The following is a 23,772-nucleotide window of genomic DNA, read 5'->3' on the forward strand; positions in this document are numbered from 1 at the left end:
CTGAGCCCGCCCTTTCCTTGCCTGGACGAGACGGACTGATCCCGCAGAGCCGGGCGGAGCCGCTCCCATGTGGCAGCCGTGTGCTGGGCGCTCTTCGCTGCCTGGGCATCTTATCTCGCTGCTTTGGTTTTGTTCATGCAGAAAGGCTCAGGAAGTTTTGTGCCACCAATTTTATATCTTGTCTGCTGTGATTCCTTCTTTCAACAAGTATTATTTATGTTCCTCCTCCGCGCTTGGCCCTGGCGATAGAGAGAGGCTCTGCCCCAGGGTGTCCAGAGGCGCTGGAGGACTTGCCGGACATTCCAGTGAAAGGGAGATAGAGGCATCCTAAATGCTGGTTGTCCTCGTGCAGAATGACATCAGCAAGGGTCAGCTCCTCTCGGAACACGCTGGTAAGTGGCCCAGCCTCGTGAGGGTTTGTAGGGAGCTACCGTAAATCCCATATTTAGGGGTCAGCCTTTTTAAAAATCGCAGCGCAGCGTACGGTCCGCACCCCGTTCCTGTCATCATCGGTGAACGCAGGCTTCTCAGCCGCTGTTGGAATGCTGACCAAGAGAGACTTGTGGTCCGTAGGATGATCTTCCTTTAGGAGGCATCTCAATCGCTTGCTCTCTTTTACTTTAGGGAACCAAGGAAAGTTGTTCTTCACCGTGGCTCCACAGGCCTCGGCTTCAACATTGTGGGAGGAGAAGATGGAGAAGGAATATTCATCTCCTTTATCCTCGCCGGAGGGCCTGCTGATCTGAGTGGCGAGCTCCGCAAAGGGGACCGCATCATCTCGGTAGGACTCACTTTCTCGGTTCTGCTTGTTAAAAATATTAAACACAGGACGTGGGGGAAGAGTGAAAGTGTAACATTGAGAATTTCTCATCTAAACGGTTCATTGAAATGAATGATTTGGAATCTTCTTGGCACTGTGTTTTTAAAAACCATAACTCACGTAGGATGCTTGGTCAGGGTCTGGAGGGGGTGGGGGAGGGGAATAAGTGGTTCAGACATGGAGCTAAGCACTTTACAAATCTCCTTTATCCTCTCACCAACCCTGGCAGGTAAGGGCCATTACTATCCCCATTTTCCAGTCAAAGAAACAGAAAGACATAGGTGAAGTCCTGGGACACACAGCCAGGATGCGCCTTGGCTGGATTTGAACTTGAGTCTTCCTGGCTCTAGGCCCCGTGCTCTGTACACTGAGCGGCCCCCTTGTGGCCATATTTAGCAGCTTGATGACTTGTAGACATTGACTTCAAGTACATATGTTCAGAATGTGAAAAGGAGAGACTGAGAGGGACAGTGAATCTTGACGAGCAAGTAAGCATCGAACAAACAAGGTAACTTTAGTAGGAAGTGAGGATCCTGGAGGTGGACCACAGGGTACCAGAAGTGAGGGCTGCTTTTCACAACCAAGCGTCAGGGCATCTGGATGGAGAGTCGGCCTTTGATTCCTGGACCCGTCAGTCAGCAGGCATGTGAATGTGCGTAAGGTGCTGATCTAGGCACCAGCGATCCAAAGGCCAAAGGGAGATCCTGCTTCCCCTCAAGGAACTTGCCTTCTCTTGGGGCAGATAGCACGTGTGCATAGAAGGGAATTTTAAAGCAGGCAAAATGCATGGAAAGTGATATTGGGCGGTCAGACTTGGCCAAGGAAGCCCAATCCATATATTAGAGCAGGAAGGCCCCCGCCCCCCCAATGCTCCTTCGTCTCTGTCGTCCCACGCCTCCACACCTTCTCTTACTTGGACCCTTCCCCCACTCTCTTCGACGCCCCCCACACCTGCATCGGCGGGCCAGCTCCTTGACAAGGCCCATCCCTACATCTCCCCTACCCTGTCTCTGTTCTTCTCCCTCCCCTCTGTTGCTTCCATTCATGCCCATGTCTCTTAGGCAGCTGAGTTGTCTGGTGGATGGGTGATGGGCCGGGAGCCAGGGAGACCTGAGTTCAAATCTGTCTTTTGTATACATAATAGCGGTGTGACTCTCATAGAGTCACTTAATACCTGTTTGCCTCTGTTTCCTTAATTGTAAAACGATTAATAACAACACCTGTCTCCTGTGGTTGTTCTGAGTATCAGATGAGTTCATGTTTTTAATGTGCTTGGCATAGTGTCATAGCACATTCAGTTGGCGCTTAATAAATGCTTTTTGACTCTCTGACTTAAGGATGGGACAGCCTTTAGACGTTTATGTTTGGGTCTAATCCCAGAGGTAACATAGGGAGGCGCTAGAGTTTTTGGCACAGGGCAGTGGTGGTGTCCAAACCAGGCTTGACTAATAACGCCACTTTGATGTGTGGAGGATTGATTGAAGAGGCCCAGAGAACAATTAGGTCATTGTCCCAGTCCAGGCCACAAGTGACTCAGTGAGGAGAAGTGTTAGCTAGACAGGCCCTTCGGCATCATGCACTGGGACCTGAATAAACACAAGTACAAAGTACATAGGTAATATTACTATATGTTTTTAATTCCATTTGTATGGACAGGGCTCCTTCTGTGTGGCTTAGTGGCCCCACTGCTGTTTGCATTTGATAGCACTGGTGTAGAGGATGAAGTAAGAAGGAGGAGTCTGGGATAAAGTTGAGGTTGGAAACTACAAATGCTGGTACCTTTGATGCAGAAATTAAGATTTAAAAGAAGACTAGATCTGTTTTGGACATGTTGAGTTGGAGATGTCCCCTAGGCCATTGTTGTGGGACTGATCCTCAGAGGAAGGACCAGAGAGATGCATCTTGGAAGTCATCTGCGGGGTTGGAAATTGACCCATGGGAACAGATGAGATTGTAAGAGGGGGTCTTTAGAGAGGGGGAGAAAAGAGGGGGTGGGATGTGAGCATGAATGAGCAAAGAAGTCTTCTGAGACTTTAAGTTAGGTACGAGAGGAGTTACTGGTCAGCATTGGTAATGGAGATCGCCATGACAGAAATTTCCTGTACTGATGTGGCATGGGGAGATGTTCTTTGTCAGCTGTTGGAAAACCAGATAGGAACTCTGCTCAGTCCAGCCCACCAACAAGCATTTACGTGCCTACTCTGTGCCGTGCACTACGCTAAGTGGTATGAAACCACAGGGCTGACACCTTGGGAGAGCACTTAGAGGCAGAAGGATTGGTGGTCATGATGAAGATGAAGAATAGATTTGGGAGCCATAGGGAGAGACGGAAGGGTAGCAGGTTTTGATCTGCTAGGGAATCGCAGAGTTTTTGGTTGTGAAAGTCGAACATTGGTGGTGATGCCAGAGTCTGTGGTGGAACCGACCTGTGTGTAGATGAGATGAAGTGGAGGAGCTGAGAGATTGGAGCAGGAGTTTGGGTGGAAAGAAGATGGAGGAATGGGGAGCAGTCAGCAGTGATCCACCGGATTTTGTTCAGGCATTAAATGTGGAGAGAGGCTGCGTTAATGAGGAGCAGGGACTTTCCCTTGTTGACCAGATGACAAAACAAGTGGAGAGAGATTTGGTAAAAATGCCTCATTCCTCTCGTATAGACGAGACTGTGAGGGCTGGACAATGGGGCCGTCAGGTGCGTGCAGGATTAGCGAGGCAACCAGGCCCAGAAAACTTGCTCGTGGTTCAATGTAGACTTGGCCCTCTACTGTTTCTCCTTTTATCGGGGGCTTCGATAAAGGCCTGGATGACATGCAGATGACACCAGTCTGGGAGGGACAGCGAATACAATTGAAGACAGGGCCAGGGTCCAAAGTGCAATCCATCCTTGAGCTGAACCTTGTTGTTTTGCTGCTGTCAGCCCTTTCAGTTGTGTCTGACTCTTTGGGGGACCTCCCCCCCCCCATGTAGAGTTTTCTTAGCAAAGACGTGGAGTGGTTTGCCTTTTCCCTCCCCAGCTGATTTTACAAATGAGGAAACTGAGGCACACAGAAGTTTAGTGATTTGTTCAGGATCACACAGCTAGTAAGTGTCTGAGGCTGGATTTGAACTCAGGTCCTCCTGACTCCAGGCCTTGCTTTCTGTCATGCAGTTCTGTCATACCATTCTAGCTTGTGTCATCTAGCTGCCCTGAGCTGAATCTAGTGAGGTAAGGGATAATGTGAAGTCTTGGACTTGGGTTCCGAGCATTAAATCATTTTCTTTGTAACTTTAGTGCCTGGCACGCAGTTGGCACTTAATAAATGCTTGCTGATTGATGGATCTGTTTTCTGAGAGTAGTTTCTGAATGGAGTCCCTGTATTCCTTTGGTCCCATCATTCTAGCCCGTCCAGATCTTTTTAGATCCCAATCCTCAGCTACTGCATTAGCTTAGCTCTCCCTCCAAAGTTTGGAGTTTTATTAAGAGGATTTGCTCTGTAAAGTTTAGATTCATTCATAGGGGTGCACTTGAAGACCTGGAGGGCCACGCTTGAGGACCTGGAAGGCCACAGGTTCCCCACCCGTGCTCCAACTTAGTGTCCAGCCAGCCTGGCAGATCTGCATTTGGGGGTTTTATCCCAATCCCTGACCACAGTGAAGGAGACAGAGCCGTCTCTGCCACCACACACGCTGGTAGTAGCCTAGTAATGATGACTTGTGCAAGGCATACAAGAGACTTGCTCAAAGGCTGTGGAATCTGCCACGTCCTGCGATGACGTTCTCCCTACTGACCAAGCTGCTCATTGCTAGAGGAAAGTTCTTTGCGACCCTTGAACTTCAGAGAAGGACGTTCCTCCTAATTTGGGAGCTGGGAAGAGAAAGAAGTGATAACATGCCGAAGATCACTTATTGTTTGGATAAGTGAATAATTGATGTGCTTACTTAAGAGGATTTGGGGGCGTTCCTTCTGTCCTCTCTGAAGCCAACTTTGATGCAAGGCTGAGGGATGGGGTGAGGTGAGGAGGAACAGTGTGGGAAGGTAGGAACAGATCCACACGAAGCAGTGATCTCAAGTGTAAGAAGTGGTGGTTTATGATTTAGGGTAACAGTATATTGTGGCTTACTTTCAAATTAGGAAATGTTTTCTATGGATAAAGTGATTGAAACCAGTTTTCATCGCTTGTCCGCATTAAAGGCACCTCTTGCTCTAATTTCCATTCGTATCTCTCTTATGGCATCTCTGTTTGATTTGCAGGTAAATAGTGTTGATCTCAGAACGGCCACACATGAACAAGCAGCCGCAGCTCTGAAGAACGCCGGCCAGGCCGTCACAATTGTGGCACAGTATCGACCTGAAGGTAGAAAAGCTGTGCTTTAACCTGGCATTATTCCATTTTTCCATTAAGCAAGAATAGGCAAAGTGGAAACAAAATGATCGCCTTTTGTGTGTATGATGATATATTTAGAGAACCCTAAAGAGACAAAATAAAAATTAGTTGAAAAAAATAATACTTGGAGCAGTTTTAGGAAATACAATCCATCCACAGAAATCATCATATACATGTAATTCAAATAAAATAAAGTAGGAAGAACTGGAAAGAGCAGTTCCATTCAAGATAACAACAGAGTGTATAAAATACTCAGGTGTCTCCCTACCACCATAAATATAGGAATATACCTAATACAGCTGTCAAACGCTCTTCTCAGAAATAAAGACAAACTTAACTAGAGGAATATCAATTGTACATGAGTAGGTCGAGTCAATATAGTAAAAATGACAGCAAATTAACTTGGTGTTGTATCATTCATACTATCAGAAGAGTATTTTATGGAGCTAGAAAAAAATGACAAAATTTATCTGGAGAAAGAAGAAAAAAGTCAATAATCTCAAGGGAATTAATCGGGAGGGAATAGGAAAAGAGGGGTACTAGGTCTCCAGCTCGGCCCCAACACAGCAATCATCAGAACGGTCAGACATAGCGAGGTCAGTCGGTAGAACCAAAGCAAGTGAGAGAAGTAGCAGGATGTTTGGCAAACCTTAAGACCTCAGTTACGGAGTAAGGACTCACTGTTTGATAAAACCTTCTGGGAAATCTCAAAAGCAGTTTGGCAAAAACTGAGTGTAAAGTAACATTTCATACTGCATACTGTGATAAACTGCGAGTTGGTCTGTGGCGTAGAGGCATCGTAAGCAAATTATATGAACAGGGAAGGAATTTTACCTTTCAGATCTATGGTCAGAGGAAAAGGTTTGACCAAATAAGGGACAGAGAGGATCAAATAGACAGTTTTGACCATTTAAGATTTTAAAGTTGTTGGACAAATAAAACCAATATTTAAATATTTTGTCCCCATAATGAGAAGATGGAACTCCCTGGAAAAAACCCTGATGTTGGGAAAGATTGAAGGCAAAAAGAGAAGGGGCTGGCAAAGGGTGAGATGAAAGTAGAGTGTCATGGAAACAGCGAACATGACCATGGACAGACTTGGGGAGGCAGCGGAGGGTAGAAGGGCCTGGTATGCTGTGGTCCATGGGGTCGTGAGAACAACTGAACAAAGTGACATCTCTGCTTCTTAGGTGCCTGTCTGGCTGAAGAAGGAGAGAGCCATGTTCTCAGAATTTCCCAGATTATTTGTGGATTAAACCTTTTAATCATTAGAGTAACAGCCAGTAGGAAAAGCTGATTTTTGCTCAAAATGCCCTTTGTGAAGGACAAAAATCCCTTTTCCTGTCATGTGAGAACATGTAACTTTCAGAACCATATCTTTGTTGCTTTTTGTGCTGTCTGTGTGTGAGCGTGGTCCTCGCTGATGTTGTAATCTAGACATCAGACCTGGCCACCAAAAGAATCCCAAACTGTGCAAGATGGGCCAGGTGTAGGAGGAAGCTCTTTTAACCTTTTGAGGTACCCCTTCTTTTAGTGCGTACTTCTAGGATGTGTTTTAATAAGTTATAGATGAGCCAGGACACAGACCTGGAAGAGAAGGAAAACCCTGGAACTTGCTATAGTATTTCCAGGTAGTAAGGTGTCATGGATGTAACCTTCTAAAGTCCTGAGGAGACAGAAAAGGGAGAGGATTGGAAAAGCTGAAAACCTGCTGGAGTAAGCCCCCAAATCCCCTTGGGGATGCTGGTGAAGGTGATCCCCCCAAAGGCAGAGACAGGAGAGAGTCCTGAACGTGATGGCCCCCCTCCCTGGGGATGTTGTCTTGATAGGGCTTCCTCAATTTTTGCTAGAAATCATGCTCCCCCTTGACCTGGTCTTTGTACTTGTATCGCAAAGTATACGAGAGTCTCCACATAGAAGGTAGAAGAAGTAAACCAGTTATTCAGACACCAGAGAACCATATCCTGCAAGCCATTCATCCAGTCAGTCCACTTCATCATAACAGCAAGGAACCCAAAACATTCAATACACAGTATCACAACCTGGAGTCTCACCATCCCAAACTCTCCAACCCCCTGCTGGGGTCTTCCCCAAAACACACTCTGGTACATCCAAGTCAGCTGGTTCAGTTCTGTCACAACTGCAGCCATTAGGAGCCATAACGTGTCTCTCTCTCTCTCTCTCTCCATTCCCTGTGACATGAGCAGGTCACATGGGCTATTAATGGGTGGGAAAGATCTTCAAATCTAAATTACTGCTACAGTACTATGTGGGGCCTTGCCTGCCCTCACTCCCTCCTAGTAAACTAGAGTTCTTCAGAAATAGCTTTTGCTGCTCCACACTGCCATACGCTGCTGATCAGTGAAGCCAGTGCTCATGGATGCTCACCCCAAACTTGTCTGTGTAGCATTGAGGTTTTCCTTTTCTGTGTCCAGGAGGCCCTTCTGGACCGTGAGCCAGCAGCTGGCCCCATCTCTGAAGACCACAGGGGTGTGAGTGTAAACAGCCCCTGGCCCTTTAGGAGCATCCCCAGAAGAGGGCCCTTTACCCACCCACTCATGATTATCTGGACAAAAGCCGGGGCAGAAACCTTCATGGGCCACCCCGTTACTTAGGAGGCTTCATTGCTTGTAGGAAAGGGGGAAAAGAACAAGCGTTTTACATGCCTTCTGCAGACATTTCCCACTTTATGTAAATTCAACTTGAGATCAAGAATTCTAAAAGAGGGGCAGCTAGGTGGCGCAGTAAATAGAACACTGGCCCTGGAGTCAGGAGGACCTGAGTTCAAATCTGGCCTCAGACACTTGACACATGCACTAGCTGTGTGACCTTGGGCAAGTCACTTAACCCCAATTGCCCTGCCAAAAACCAAACAAACAAACAAAAAAAGAATTCTAAAAGAAATCTGCAATCTGCATTGTACTGTGCGCACACTCGCACAGTCTCGTTGCTGCCTCTTGGCACTGCACTTCATGGCCTCCCACCCCAAGCTCCCTCCTCTTCACAAAAAACAAACAAACAAACCAACAAAAACCCTCTAAGTGAAAGCAAGAGAAGCTGCCAGATCTGGGGCTTGGCTTGAGGCCTCCAGCACCAAGAGAGAAGACCTTTGCCCTGCTCTGCCCTGCCCCCCCATCTGCCCCCACATGTGTTCTTCCTTTAGGCTCCAGCCAGGCCCCGATATGGACGGCTCCAGCCTCGTCCGGTCCTCCTGCTCTCCTTGCTTCTCTGTCCTCAGCCTCCCACGTGTTGACAGGCAAAATCACATGCCTCCCTCGTTCCCCACGTCCACCCGCAGACTCCCACAATGTAAAAGTTATCTGATGGACAGGTCTGAGGAAATGGAGAACTATCCAGATGTGCAAGTCAGGGAATATTTTTTTTCATGCCTGCCGCCTGTTAGGCACCATGTGAAACACGGGGGATTTAAAAAGAAAAACAGACACCCCTTCTCCCAAGGAGCTCATGGTCTCATGGTAGGAGCCAGGCTGTGTACAGCCAGGGAGAGACTGGAAAGAATGAGCAGAACCAAGACAGGAAGCCACAAGTTAATATTATCTATGTGGCTTTTTTTGGTTTAGTTTGTTAAACACTTCCCAGTGGGATTTTAACCAGGGGCTATAGTCCTAGCCACAAGTCTCTGCCCCACCCCTACCCCCACCCCCACCATAGAGAGAGCTGGGATGTGAAGGATGCCAGGGCTGGAGAGGAGGAGGGGGAACAGCCTGGACAAAGGCCTGGAGGCAGGAGAGGGAGGGGGCTGGTTTACCTGGGTCCTAGTGTTCGAGAACAGAAATCTGTTCAACAGTCAGACTGTGCATGTAGTAAGTGGTTGAGAAATGGCCGTGAAGTAATAGTTAATATTGGAAGGGATTGTCAGGGCCGTTCTGTGTCGGGGCAGATTGAGTCTGGGCCATTTTTGCCTCTTTCGCTGATTTACAAAATGCTGCCTTTAACGTGGCCTCGTTCCAGCATAGAGGGGGCCTAGGTCTGAAAACCTGTGTCAGATATGAGCCTGGGCAGGTCTGAGTGTCCAGGCCATAGGCAGCCAGCAGTGCCTTGGTCTGTCGCCCAGGGTCCAGTCTAGGCACATTTGCAGGCTTGTTGCCACTCGCCGTGCCCCTCAGTGAAGGTGTGGACTTGTGGCTGTCTGGGAGCTTCTTGAGGGCAGGCAGTGGAAGTGGACTTTTCCTTTGGAGTTTCCAAGTGCCCGGTGCTTGGCCATTGACACGACGGATAATTAGAGTCTGTAGGCGTTTTATATTTAACTCTTAAACTTTGCTCAGTTGGTTTGGTTTTTCCCCTGAGAGTTACTGTTAGAAAACATCTTTTTCTCTTCTCTAACAACAGAGTATAGTCGTTTTGAAGCAAAGATCCATGACTTACGGGAACAAATGATGAATAGCAGCGTCAGCTCCGGGTCGGGTTCCCTTCGGACCAGCCAGAAGCGGTCTCTTTATGTCAGGCAAGTGTCCAGTCACTTTCCCTGTCTCCGATGACCAGCAAGAGAAATGAAGGCATTTGATGGTCCCCTTTAGCATTGATTTCCTGGGAGGAGCTTGTGGCTCCTGATGGAGAACAGAGAGACAGCCTGTGGTTGGTGTCCTCAGCCAGTGATGTCAGTGATGACTTAAAACAGGTGCGGGGGGGGGGGGGGGAGGCTCAGGGCAGTGCCCACAGTGGCCTGGACAAGGCAGTGTGGGGCCCCTGGGGCCTCTTCATTGACCCCAGGGGTCCTGCGTGCCAGATGAGACAAGAGTGAGGCAGTGCCCACCCTCAAAGGGCGGCAGCACTGCACACCAGCGTCTAGTGACCCGTCCAGGGTCGCTTGGCAGGGTGGGTATTGAGAGTTGGAGAATCCAGGTAGGCTTTGCGGGGAAGGCTTTCTTGGCCAGAAAAGAGAGGCAAGCAGCTGTGTCAGGACAGCTTCCCACAGTGGGCCAGGTGTCTGGTGGGGAGGTGCCGGCAGTGCTGTTGGGCCAAGGGGACACCCCTGAGCTGTTGGGATGACATCTAGGCACCCCAGGAGGAGGAGGGTGTTGGTGGGCAAAGGTGAGGAGCTGTGTTTGAGCTCTGTTGGGTTTGGGATGCCTCTGGGAAGCTCTTTGTAGTGGGAGTCTGGAGCTCTGGAGAGAGACTAGGAACTGAGAGTCCTCTGCACACAAATGATCGTTAGGCCCCCAGAGCCAAAGGAAAGTGCTGAGCCTCAGGTAGCAAAGACCCTCAGAGACTCTGAGGAAGAGCCACCTGGGGGCCTGAGAAAGGAGGTCTGAAGCCGGATGTGAAGGGCTGGGAGAGAGGAGGCAGCCAGGGCCGCGGCAGGGCTTCCCAGGGCTCAAGAAGGTGGCTGGGCCCAGCCAAGGCTTTTCAAGACGGCGGAAAGGAAGGGTTAGATAGAGGCACGACAGGACTGGGCACCACCCCAGAGAGGAGAAAAGGGGCTCTGTCGGCCCCTCTCTGCTGGTCACCTCGAGGAGGCGGGCAGGCGCAAACTTGAAGAGACGTTCTCAAGCTTACAGAGGAAAAGTTAAGTTCTGGTAGTGGGGGTTCAAATCCTGCCTCATCCGCTAGTCACCAAACTCCTCCAGGCTTCAGCTTCTCTTGTCCCATAGGGTTCTAGGACCCGCAGCCTTTGTCTCCCATGGGGGTTGTGAGGGAGACTCCCCCGAGGCAACAGCGATGGTCTCCAGCACTTCTCCAGCATTTGATAGCTGTTCTCTCTCTGCAGCCTTGCCACCACCCTTTGGGGGCAGGCGCTCAGAGGATGAGACTGAGGGTCAGGGTGATGAAGGGCTGGAAGATGGTGGCTCTTGTCTTCCAGTCCACTGCCGGGGCCATTAGGCCAGGATGCCCGTCATTTCCTAGACAAGTGGTGGGTGAGGAAGCCATGTGGCAGACTCCTCCTTGGCCAGTGCCGGTTTACTCTTTACTTGGTGTTCTCTCCCGGGCAGAGCTCTGGGTGGGCCGAGGGGGTCGGTGAAGATGATCCAGCCCCAGCTGTGATTTGAGGGACAGCTCTCTGAGCTTCTGAAGAGGAAAGAGACTTAGTTCTTCCTGCCTCTTTCAGGCCCTTTGTGCCTTGGCAGATGCCTCTGATTCCACGGGCCCCCTGTGGCCACACTAGGGATGCTGCTGCAAGCCTCCACATCTACATCTCCTTTGGGCTGACAGTGCTGCAGCTCCAAAGAGGGCCGTCCAAAAGCATCCTGCTTTTGAAAGAATTAAAGGCCTCTCTCTGCTTGCTCTACCTTTGAGCACAGGGAGCGGTGGAGGGAGATTGGGGAAGAAAAGCAGAACGTAGCCTGCTCTGCTCAGGATGGGCTGTTGAAGGAGAGGTGGAAGCTGGGTGCTAAGGGGCTTGGCTCACCTGAACCCAGACAGTCACTGAATTCTGAGGCCATTCCTGGCAGGAGAAAGCAGGGAGCCCTCAGCTGGTCTTGAAGCAGAGGCAGAGACGGGGGAAACAAACAAAAAGGAAAAATCCCTCTTAGACACATAATAAGGGCTGCAGAACTAGAGACTAGATGCTATGGGAAGCAGTGTGGCAGTCGGTGTAGCATTAGCCGCCACTGCACAATACACCCATTTAAAAATTCCTGCAGCAGTTTTGTGTTAGGGACAGCATTGACATGACTCCTGTGTGTCAGCTGCTCTTTCTGGTTGACTCGACATGTAATTTTTCTTTTAAACCTTAGAGCCCTTTTTGATTACGACAAGACTAAAGACAGTGGCCTTCCAAGTCAAGGACTGAATTTCAAATTTGGAGATATCCTTCATGTTATCAACGCTTCGGATGATGAATGGTGGCAAGCCAGGCAAGTGACACCAGACGGGGAGAGCGACGAAGTCGGTGTGATTCCCAGTAAACGAAGGTAATTTTTCTCATGTTTAGTCTTTGCAGTACCCGTAGTTTGACGTCTGGTGCCGTGAGCAGATACGGAGCTGTGTCCCAGCTTTCATTCTCCCTTGAATTGGGGATTTCCGAAGAAGCAAATGTCTCTTCATATGTAGCGTGGCAGGACGCAGTCTCATGGGGGATTTGGCGGCACCAGTGCAGATAGCTTTGAATGCCATAGCTGTTAGAGTCATGGGGGTGTAACAGAAGAGGTGCAGAGCCCCCTCACCTGGGATGAGAATTAGCACATGAACCCTTCTTAAGCCGTAGCTTCCTCTCTAGCTTGGAGCAGTCAGCCAAGGGAAACGAAGGCCTGGTTGGAGCCCTGCCCTCCAGGAACTTCTGCGCACACACATAACACACATGCACATGCACGTATATATTCACACACCTCCATCTATCCGCATCATGTGCATCCTTCAGTAGTCACGGCAAACGCCTTCTCATTAATAATGGGGATTCCCTTCAGTGATGCCAGCTCTGAGTCAGTCAGTCACCAGACATTTAAATGCCTACTGTGTCCCAGGCACCATGTTAACAAGAAAAGACAAAAAAACAGTCTCTGCCCCTAGAGGTGCTCACGGTGTAATTGAGGAGACAAGAAGCAAATATGTACAAACATACCATTGACAAGATGAATGGGAAATGATTACAAGCGAGCAGACACCTGAATTCAGAGGACTTGGCAAGGGCTTCCTGTAGATGTTGGGAATGGAAAAGAAGAAGCAGAGATGAGTGGTTGGAGTAGAAGAAGAAGAGTCTTTCTAGTCAGGGGGACAGCCCCCCAAAATACCCAGAGTCAAGGGATGGACAGCCAGGAGTCCTGGGTCACTGGAACAAAGAGGACGTGGGGGGCACTAAAACAACAGGAGAAAGGGAGGAGGAGGCAAGATTATGAAGGGCATTGAATGCTGGGATCACTGGAATGGAGAGGACGTGAGGGGGACTAAGATGCTGGGAGAAAGGGAGGAGGAGCCAAGGTTATAAAGGGCATTGAATGCCAAATAGAGCATTCTGTGTTTGATCTAGGGGATGAGGAAAAGCCACTGGAGATTATTGAATGGGGGTCTGGGGAGTGATATGATCAGCCCTGTGCTTAAGAAAAATCACTTTGATCACTGATTGGAGTGGGGAGAGACCTGAGGCAGACCGACCCACTCCAGGCATGAAGTAATGAGTGTCTGCACCAAGGTGGGTGCAATGGTAGAAGGGAGAAGGGCATGTATTTAAGAAATGTCACAGAGGTGAGGTCAGTAGGCCTTGGCAGCAGGTTGGCTATGGGGTGGTGATGAGTGATGCTGACACCTAGTTCAAGAGCCTGAGGGACTGGGAGGAAGGTGTTGCCTTCTACAGTAATGGGGGCAGGGGGAGGAATGAGTTCAGTTTTGGACATGTTGAATCAAAATGTCACCTGATCATCCACTTCGAGATGTCTGAAAAGCAGTGGGAGATGCAAGACTTTAGGTCAGCAGAAAGCTTGGGGCAGGATAGGTAGATTTGAGAATTGTCAGCATAGAGATGGTCATTAAATCCATGGGAGTATTGTAGAGGGAGAAGAGAAGGAGTCCCAGGATAGAACCTGAGGGACACTTGTGGTCAGAGGGCATGATCTGGAGGAGGATCCAGCAGAGGAGACAGAAGAAGCAGTCAGAGGGGGAGGGGGAGAACGGGGTGGGAGAAGGGAGTCTCCAGCAGGAGAGAGTGACCATCTGTGTCCAAGGCTGCAGAGAGGCCAAGGAGAATGAGGACTGAGAAAAGGCTTTTATGATTAAGAGATCATTGATGAATTTTGAGAGAGCGGCATTGGTGGAAAGATGAGGTCAGAAGCCAGAATGGAAGGGGCTAAGAAGAGAGTCAGAGGAGAGAGCGTGGAGATGCCTTAGTGTAGATGTCTTTTCTTCTGACTGCCTCCTCCCTCAATCTGTCCCCCCTTCTATCAGTCCTCATCCCTCTTCTTTCCCCTTTCCCCTCCAGCGCCTGTAGGGCAAGTTAGATTTCTGTACCTGAGTATGTTATTCCCTCCTTGAGCCAAATTCGATGAGAGTGAAGTTCAAACATTGCTCATCTGGCTCCCTTCCTTCCCTCTATTCTAATATGTCTTTATGCCTCTTCACGTGATGTAATTTACCCTGTTCTGCCACCTCCTTTTCTCTTCTCCCGTTACAGTATTTTTTCAGCACTTAATTAGGTTTTTTTTCAACATGTCAAAATCAGCTTAAACTCACCCCCTCTATCTAAATATTTCCCTTCTATGTGATGTAATAAAGGTGCAGTTCTCAAGAGTTGTAAGTATCATCTTCCCATATAGGGAGGTAAACAGTTGGTTCTTATTGAATAACATGTTTGTTTGTTTTCCCCTTTCCTGTTAACCTTTTTTGCCTCTCTCGAGTCTTGTATTTGAAGCTCAAATTTTCCATTAAGCTCTGGTCTTTTCATCAGCAAAGTCTGGAAGTCCTCTGTTTCATTCAATGTCCATCTTTTCCCCTGAAAGTTTATGCTCTATTTTGTTGGGTAGTTGATCTTTGGTTGTAATCCAAGCTCCTTTGCCTTATGGAATATCATATTCCAAGCCCTCTGATCTTTTAACGTAGAAGCTGCAAGGTCCTGTGTGATCCTGACTGTGGTTCCGCGACACTTGAATCGTTCCTTTCTGGCTGCTGCAGTATTTTCTCCTTGATGTGGCTCCAATATTCCTTGGAGTTTTCAATTTGAGATCTCTTTCAGGAGGTGGTTCTTCAGTAACTATTTTGCCCTCTGGTTCTAGGACCTCAGGGTAGTTTTCCTTGATGATTTCTTGGAAGATTCCGTCCAGGCTCTGTGTTTCATCATGGTTCTCAGACCAATAATTCTTAAATTGTCTCTCCTGGATCTCTTTTCCAGGTCACTTGTTTTTCCATTTTCTTCTGTTTTTTCATTCTTTTGATTTTGTTTGGCCGATTCTTGATGTCATAGAGTCTTGGCTTCCACTTGTCCAATTGTAGACGTCTTTTCAGGAAGTTTACAAAGGGCAGATGAGATATCATGTGATAGCAAGGATGGGAGAGACAAGTGAGGGGGTGACTCAGGCCTGTTTGTGGGCAGGAGGGAAGGAGCCGGCAGAGAGGGAGAGGTTGGGGGATGACAGAGGGGGGCGATCTGTTGAAGGAGATGGGCTCGAAGGGGATCAGGAAGGAAGGAGGAGGAAGAGAGAGGGGGCGGAATGTGTCTGGGCGGGGGAGCTCATGGTGAATGTGAGGCAAGAGTCTCAGTGGGGAGAGTGCCAGAGGTGCCCTCTGCTTTCTTCAGCTTTACCCTGTAGACCCCTGCTTTCTGAGAACATCCTTGGCACCACTTTTCTTGTACCATCTTTGCTTAATAATGGGTTGATGCCTACTGTGTGCTCCATATGAGTACCCTCGGTTCTTGATGGGTTGTGGAAGTCAGTAACTTAAGACCAGATAGCCTCACTAGAAGACTTTTGTGAGAAAGATGATGGCCCTTGTTCCCCCTAAAACAGTGTCAAGTTTCCCAGACTCCTCCTGCTCAACTCTGGCCTAGCTTGTTGTCCATGTATCATGTCACAGAAGGCTCAGCTGATGGACTGCCCTAATGGGGTGTCACGGTTCCGTCTTGGAATGGTCAGGCTGGACTCTGAGGTGTGAGAATGGGTCTCAGAAGACTAGTGTGCTCTAGCTCACTGCTGCCGGGACAGCATCCTGCACCTGCAAGAACATGAGAAACCTTCAATGACATTGACCGTGACAGCAGTAGGCAGTTGTAGACTTGAGGATGGATTGGATCTGTGGAGTGTGGGAGGCTGAAGGGTCTTGGAGACACCTGAGTGACCAGAAGAATGGGGGGTGGTACCTGGACGCAACAGGGAAGATAGCCTTCACCTCCAAAGAAGAGGTGAGAAGGAAGACCTGTGAAGCTCACAACCCACGTGTTCTTAGTGACTGGGGGGCTTGAGAAGGGTCAGTAACAGATTGCTACGTGGCAGTGAGGGCGCAGCTAGCAATGTTGCACGTTGCCTACTTTTCTCCAGCAAGTGGGGGAGGTGGGGGCACAGCCTGAGGAGCCGAAGAACAAGGGTAGAACAGAGTGTGCAGTTGAACCAGCCCCACTCTAACCCATGGCCGGCAGAAAATGAGAATAGCTGTGCTCTCTGTATCTGTAAAGAGCTGTGTGTACACACTCGCCTGTGGTCCTCACAGTAGCTGGGGGAGGTGGAGACACTCTCGTTTCACCTCCAGGTTCAGGGGAGGGCAGGAAAGCTCATGGCTTGTCATTCCTGGCACAGGATTCCACACTGTGCCTCTCGTAATACAAATGGAGGAGTGGAGGCCACAGCATCAGTGCCGCTGATGGTCAGGGCAGTTGGGGTGTTCTTGGAGGTTCCCTGGGGGCGGGGTACACAAAGGCTCCTGTTAAAACCGAAGTGGCTTCTTTCTGCAAAGGAAGGCAGGGCTGAGGAGGGCAGAGGGTCACGTGGCTGAGGCAGTCGTGGGTCTGCACGTGAAGTGACTGCCCCTGATGGGCATGCTCAGGCCTCACCCCTGAGGGAGTCCAAGAAGAGTCTCGTGGTGGTGATCGTTGGTGGACTGGCTGCAGGGGAGGGATCCAGGAAGGAGCGGAGAGCCAGGCAATGGCTTCCTCCCTCTTGTGCCTCACATGGGCAGAGGACACTGCTGCCATTTGATTTGGGGCAGGAGGATGAAGACCTTTGCAGACACGTGGCCAGGCACAGACTGCCAGAAAGAAAGACCCATTTCAGAGGGTGTGCAGGTGGAGTCTGAAATGGGAAAGAGGAGACAAAAGTGGTTGCCTTGTGAAGCCGACCAGCAGCTTCAGGTGCTCCATGGAGTCGGGCGGAGTCTGAATCAGAACTCAACTTTATTCATGCAAGCAACAGACTTTTATACTGTTTCTGAACCATTACCTAATGCATTGCTTTGTTACTTTACTGGCACATCTTTGATACTTTACTGGGACATCCTGCCTCGTGTCTCACATAGCCCATGTAGCTCCGATACATAGATGCTGACTATATTGCAACATTCCTGATCATTCCCATGCAGATACTCCTACTGAAACATTTCTGTACTTTACCATGCGGATCACAGCTGCGAGGGTGGTACCTTGCCACATCCTCTTATCTTTGTACGGTCTTGCCTTGCGCAGACCTTGCCTCAGTGGCCTTGCCTTGCACAGGCCTTAGCAAGATATACATGGAGCTCCACATGCCGTTCTGCACGTCCTCAAGGGTAGCTAGACCACCTTGAGATCAGACCCTATGTCTAGGTCCCCACAGCCTTTGGCAGCTGGTGTGGTGGTTTCCTTTGGAACCCTGAGAATCAGTGAAGAAACTCCTCAGACAGGGAAGCAGCCATTTGCTTCTGTCAGCAGCGGAAGGAGCCAAGAGAAGACTGGATCCCTTCTGGCCAAGGATCCAGGTGATACGTCTTCAGTGATAGCGCATACTTGGTGGTCTCTGGGGATGCTTCCAAGTCGTCATTTCCTGGGATTCTCATTAGGAGTTGTAATCATTAGTGAATGATGCCTGGAAAAATTCACCGCACAGTATGCAGCTTTTCTTGATGCACTGGTCCAGACTGCGTAGACTGGCCTATCATTAGGCCTTCTGCCCAAGACCTCTCCAGCTTCTTAGCCCAGGAGAGCCTACCAGAGCTTGTGCTGTATGTCTTGGACTTGAGACATTCTGGGAAACCTGAGCACCACTGCATGGAAGTAGATAAAGGCTTACGTGTAATGTGTGGAGTTTTAACATTATATTAATTCAGTGGAATATATTTTATCTGAAAGATTTATGCTCATTTTAATGTGTACACTGTATCCTTTTTTCTTTTTTATTTATTTAATAATTTTAGTTTTCAGCATTGATTTTCACAAGAGTTTGAGTTACAAATTTTCTCCCCATTTCTACCCTCCCCCGCACTCCCAGATGGCATATATTCTGATTGCCCCGTTCCGCAGTCAGCCTTGCCTTCTGTCACCCACTCCCCGCCCCATCCCCTTTTCCCTTACTTTCTTGTAGGGCAAGATAGATTTCTATGCTCCATTGCCTGTATATCTTATTTCTTAGTTGCATGCAAAAACTTTTTTTTGAATATCTGCTTTAAAACTTTTGAGTTCTAAATTCTCTCCCCTCTTCCCTCCCCACCCACCCTCCCTAAGAAGGCAAGCAATTCAACATAGGCTACATGTGTATCATTATGTAAAACCCTTCCACAATACTCATGTTGTGAAAGACTAAGTATATTTTGCTCCTTCCTATCCTATCCCCCTTTATTCAGTTTTCTCCCTTGACCCTGTGCCTTTTCGAAAGTGTTGGCTTTTGATTACCTCCTCCCCCATCTGCCCTCCCTTCTATTGTCTCCCGCCCTTTTTAATCTCCTTCCTCCTCCTTTCCCGTGGGGTAAGGTACCCAATTGAGTGTGTATGGTATTCTCTCCTCAGGTCAAATCCGATGAGAGCAAGATTCACTCATTTCCCCCTCACCTGCTCCCTCTTCCCTTCCTACAGAACTGCTTTTTTCTTGCCACTTTTGTGCATCTTTACTCCATTCTATCTCTCCTTTTCTCCCTCTCTCAATATATTCCTCTCTCATCCCTTAATTTGATTTTTTTAGATATCATCCCTTCGTATTGAACTCACCCTGTGCCCTCTGTCTATATATATAAATACATACATATGTGTGTGTGTGTGTGTGTGTGTGTGTGTGTGTGTGTGTGTATGTGTATGTATGTATTCCCTTCAGCTACCCTCATACTGAGGTCTCATGAATTATACACATCATCTTTCTATGTAGGAATGTAAACAAAACAGTTCAACTTTAGTTAAGTCCCTTACGATTTCTCTTTCTTGTTTACCTTTTCATGCTTCTCTTGATTCTTGTGTTTGAAAGTCAAATTTTCTATTCAGCTCTGGTCTTTTCACTGAGAAAGCTTGAAAGTCCTCTATTTTATTGAAAGTCTGTATTTTGCCTTGGAGCATGATACTCAGTTTTGCTGGGTAGGTGATTCTAGGTTTTAATCCTAGCTCCATTGACCTCCAGAATATCATATTCCAAGCCCTTCGATCCCTTAATGTAGAAGCTGCTAGATCTTGTGTTATTCCTGATTGTGTTTCCACAATACTCAAATTGTTTCTTTCTGGCTGCTTGCAGTATTTTCTCCTTGATCTGGGAGCTCTGGAATTTGGCAACAATATTCCTAGGAGTTTTCTTTTTGGGATCTTTTTCAGGAGGCAATCAGTGGATTCTTTCAATTTCTATTTTACCCTCTGGCTCTAGAATATCAGGGCAGTTCTCCTTGATAATTTCTTGAAAGATGATATCTAGGCTCTTTTTTTGATCATGGCTTTCAGGTAGTCCAGTAATTTTTAAATTATCTCCCCTGGATCTGTTCTCCAGGTCAGTGGTTTTTCCAATGAGATATTTCACATTGTCTTCCATTTTTTCCTTCCTTTGGTTCTGTTTTATAATATCTTGATTTCTCATCAAGTCACTAGCTTCCACTTGCTCCAGTGTAATTTTTCAGGTAGTATTTTCTTCAGTGGTCTTTTGGACCTCCTTTTCAATTTGGGTAATTCTGCCTTTCGAGGTATTCTTCTCCTCATTGGCTTTTTGGAGCTCTTTTGCCATTTGAGTTAGTCTATTTTTTAAGGTGTTATTTTCTTCAGTATTTTTTTGGGGTCTCCTTTAGCAAATCATTGACTTGCTTTTCATGGTTTTCTCGCATCACTCTCATTTCTCTTCCCAATTTTTCCAGTACTTCTCTAACTTGCTTTTCCAAATCCTTTTTGAGCTCTTCCATGGCCTGGGGCCAGTTCATGTTTTTCTTGGGAGCTTTTGATGTAGGCTCTTTGACTTTGTTGACTTCTTCTGGTTGTATGTTTTGGCTTTCTTTGTCACCAAAGAAAGATACCAAAGTCTGAGTCTGAATCTGAGACCGTTTTTCCTGCCTGGCCATATTCACAGTCAACTATTTGACCCTTGAGTTTTTCGTTGGGGTATGACTGCTTGTAGAGCAAAGAGTACTTTGTCCCAAGCTTGAGTGGCTGTGCTGTTGTTTTCAGAGCAAGCTCTGCCACACCAGCACTCCTCCTCCCCCAAGAACCGCCATCCTGGACCAGACTCAGATCTAGGCAGGCTGTGCACTCCTGCTCTGATGCGCCACTTAATTCCTCCCACAGGGTGGGTGGGCCTGGGGCCGGAAGCAACTGTAGCTGTAGTTCTGTAGCTGCACCACCTCCCCTGCTCCCCAGGTGGTGGCCAAACCACGAACTCCTTTCACTCTATCTCTGCAGGTTTTTTCCCACAAACCTTCTCTGTTGTCTTTGGTGTTTGTGCATTGAGAAGTCTGGTAAGTGCCACAGCTCACTGATTCAGGGCGCTAGGGCCTGTTCCGCCCGGCTCCTGGTCTGGTTGGTCCTGCTGCCGCCCACACTGGACTCCGCTCCCCCGCGCTGCCAGTTCCGTGCGATAGACCTTACCCAGTGACCATCCAGGCTGTCCTGGGCTGCAGCCCTGTTTCCCTCTGCTATTTTGTGGGTTCTGCAGTTCTACAATTTGTTCAGAGCCATTTTTTATAGGTGTTTTGGAGGGTCCTGGGGGAGAGCTTTAGGCATGTCCCTGCTTTCCAGCCGCCATCTTGCTACACTGTATCCTCAGTGGATAAATTCTGAATGGAAGATTATTTTTGTTCCATACCTTCTTCTGTAAAAAAAAAAATATATATTTCTTTAGTATTTTATTTTTTCCCAATTACATGTAAAAACAATTTTTAACATTCGTTTTTAAAAATTTGAGTTCCAAATTCTCACCTCCCTCATTGAGAAGGCAAGTAATTGACATAGATTTTGCATGTGTAGTCATTTTAAAAGAAAACAAAGACCAAAAAAGAAAAAGTTTAAAAAAAAAGTATACTTCCATCTATATTCTGACACCATCAGTTCTTTCTCTAGGGATGGATTTTACATCCTAAGTCCTTCAGAGTTGTCTTGGATCATTGTATTGCTCAGAATAGCTAAGTCATTCACAGCTGATCATCTTCCAGCATTGCTGTTACTGTGTACAGTGTTCTCCTGCTGCTTCTTATTTCATTTTGCATCTGTTCATGTAAGTCTTTCCAGGTTTTTCTGAAACCATCCTGCTCATCATCACAATCATATACAACAACTTATTCAGCCATAAATATTTTTGTACATGTAGGGCCATTTCCTTTTTGTTTTTTATCTCTTTTGGGTTGCAGACCTAGTGGTGGTATTGCTAAGTCAAAGGGTATACATGGTTTTATAGCCCTTAGGGCATACTTCCAAATTGCTCTATGGGATGGTTGGATCAGTTCACAACTCCACCAACCATGCATTAATGTCTCAATTTTCCCATATCCCCTCCACCATTTGTCATTTTCCTTTTCTGTCCTGTTGGCCAATCTAATAGCTATGAGGTAGTGCATTTCTCCAATCAGTAATGATTTAGGGCATTTTTTCATATGGCTTTTAGATAGATTCGATTACTTCATCTGAAAACTGACTTCATATCTTTCAATCATTTATCAATTGGAGAATGGCTCTTTTTATAAATTTGACCCAGTTTTCTACATGTTGGAGAAACGAGGTTTTTATCAAAGAAACTTGGCTTCAGAAATGTTTTCATAGTTACTCTTGCTAACTATATTTCCCTCCATCTTATTCCTTCCTCTCACATTTATTCTATTCTCTCTCTCCTTTCACCCTGTCCCTCCTCAAAAGGGTTTTGCTTCTGACCACCCCCTCCCTTCTGTCACTCTTCCTCCCTCCCTCTTCTCTTATCTCTTTCCTCTCCTACTTTCCTGTCGGGTGAGATAGACTTCTAGACCCAATTGAATGTGTGAATTTTTCACTCTTTGAGCCAATTCTGATGAGAGTGAGATTCAGGCATCCTCCATCACCTCCCCCAGCTTTCCCTCCACTGTAAAAGCTTTTCTTTGGCTCATTTAGGTGAGATAATTTACCCCATTCTCCCTTTCTCCCAGCACATTCCTCTTTTTTTTTTTTTTTTTACAAACCCTTCATTTTTTTTATATTATCCCTTCATATTCAAGTCAGACCTGTGCCCTCTGTCTATATATACCCCTTCTAACTGCCTTAACAGTGAGGAATTTCATATGAGTTGCAGGTATCATCTTCCCATGTAGGAATGTAAACAGAAAAGAAAATAAAAACATATCATAAACTTAAATACAAAATAAGAAAAGAAAACAAAGCATGTCATAATTAGGGAGTCTGAATGCAGATTGAGGCAAACTGTTTGCTCTTTATTTCCCTTTTTTTTTTTTTGGTTTTGTTTCTCTTTCTCATGATTCATTCCATTGGTTATCATTCTTCTTTACAACTTAATTATTGTGTAAATAAGTTTAATGCAAAGGGATATGTGGAACCTGTGTCAGATTCCATGCCATCTTGGTGGGGAGGGGGAGAAAGTTTGGAACTCAAACTTGTGGAACTGAGTGTTGTAAACTAAAAGTAAAAAATAAATTAAAAAAAAATTTAAAAGAAAAGCATGTCACGTGCACAGCAGAACCCAAGAGGATTTAAAATATGGAACAATAACTTTCCATTTCCAGAAAACCTGTATGTTGTATAGAGAGCTGTCCATCTTTTCTTTGCTCCCTTGTAAGTTTTCTTTTGTTCTCTGCTGGGCACCGTTTACTTTGTTCTTTTTCCCCTTTGCTCCACACTACCCCCCCATTCTAATTTAAGGAATTATTTTCCCCAGTGAACTTTTGTACCTCCTTTTCCATTTGGCCAATTCTACTTTTTAGGGAGTTTTTGTTGTCAGTGAATTTTTGTGCCTCTTTTACCATTTGGCCTAGTCTGTTTTTTAAGGTGTCGTTTTCTTCAGTATTTGGGGGGGGGGTCTCCTTTAGCAAGCTTTTGGGTCGTTTTTCATGATATTGTTTCATCATTCTCATTTCTCTTCCCAATTTTTCCTCTACTTCTCTTACTTGATTTTCAAAATCCTTTTGGAGCTCTTCCATGGCCTGGGACCAGTTCATATTTTTCTTGGAGGCTTTGGATATAGGAGCTTTGACTTTGTTGTCTTCTCCTAAGTGTGTGTTTTGATCTTCCTTGTCACCATAATAACTTTCTATAGTCAGAGGTTTTTTTCCCCATTGTGTGTTCATTTTTTCAGCCTGTTAGTTGACTTTTAACTCTTTGCTAAAGTAGGGCCATGCTACCAAGGTGGAGGGTGCATTCTCCCAAGCTTCAGGGGTTTTGTGCAGCTGTTTTCAGAGAGACTTTTAGAGACCTGTGAGTTTTCAGTTCTTCCAAGGTGGTGTGATCTAAGGAGAGGTGTTTGCTCCTCTCCTGGCCTGTGCTGTGGTCTGTGAGTGACCACAAACACTCTTTTCTTCCCTGGAACTGTGAAGAGGGTCCCTGCTGCATTGTAGCCACAAGCTCTGCTGGGCTCGTGCTCTTCCTCGCCCCAGGTCTGCCACCCAGATCCGCGTATGAGCAAAGCAACAGAGTCCTGCCTCAGTGCCAGCAAAGAGAACCCTGTCATCTCCTGACCAGTTGTTGGACCCCCTTACCGTCTATGGGCTGAGAGCTCTGGAAGCAGCCGCTGCCGTGGCTGATTCAGTGGCTCCCGGGGCCTGTTCCTGGTTTGCTGGGACTCAGTCTGCTCTGGAGCCAGGTCTGCATGAGCGCAG

The 23,772-nt window shown here is 47.2% G+C and overlaps 1 protein-coding gene across 10 annotated transcripts in view; it reads left to right on the forward strand.

The window, feature by feature from the left end:
* Positions 1 to 23,772, forward strand: part of DLG1 (discs large MAGUK scaffold protein 1) — a 223,965-nt gene that overhangs the window by 176,316 nt on the left and 23,877 nt on the right. For all 10 annotated transcript variants that reach the window (XM_036754320.1, XM_036754321.1, XM_036754322.1 and 7 more), the window contains 4 exons: positions 625 to 781; positions 5,049 to 5,151; positions 9,532 to 9,646; positions 11,877 to 12,053. In XM_036754320.1, coding sequence (XP_036610215.1) covers positions 625 to 781; positions 5,049 to 5,151; positions 9,532 to 9,646; positions 11,877 to 12,053 — 552 coding nt within the window. The remainder of the gene's footprint in view (positions 1 to 624; positions 782 to 5,048; positions 5,152 to 9,531; positions 9,647 to 11,876; positions 12,054 to 23,772) is intronic.

This window comes from Trichosurus vulpecula, chromosome 4, assembly GCF_011100635.1.
Source record: "Trichosurus vulpecula isolate mTriVul1 chromosome 4, mTriVul1.pri, whole genome shotgun sequence".
Taxonomy (NCBI): domain Eukaryota; kingdom Metazoa; phylum Chordata; class Mammalia; order Diprotodontia; family Phalangeridae; genus Trichosurus; species Trichosurus vulpecula.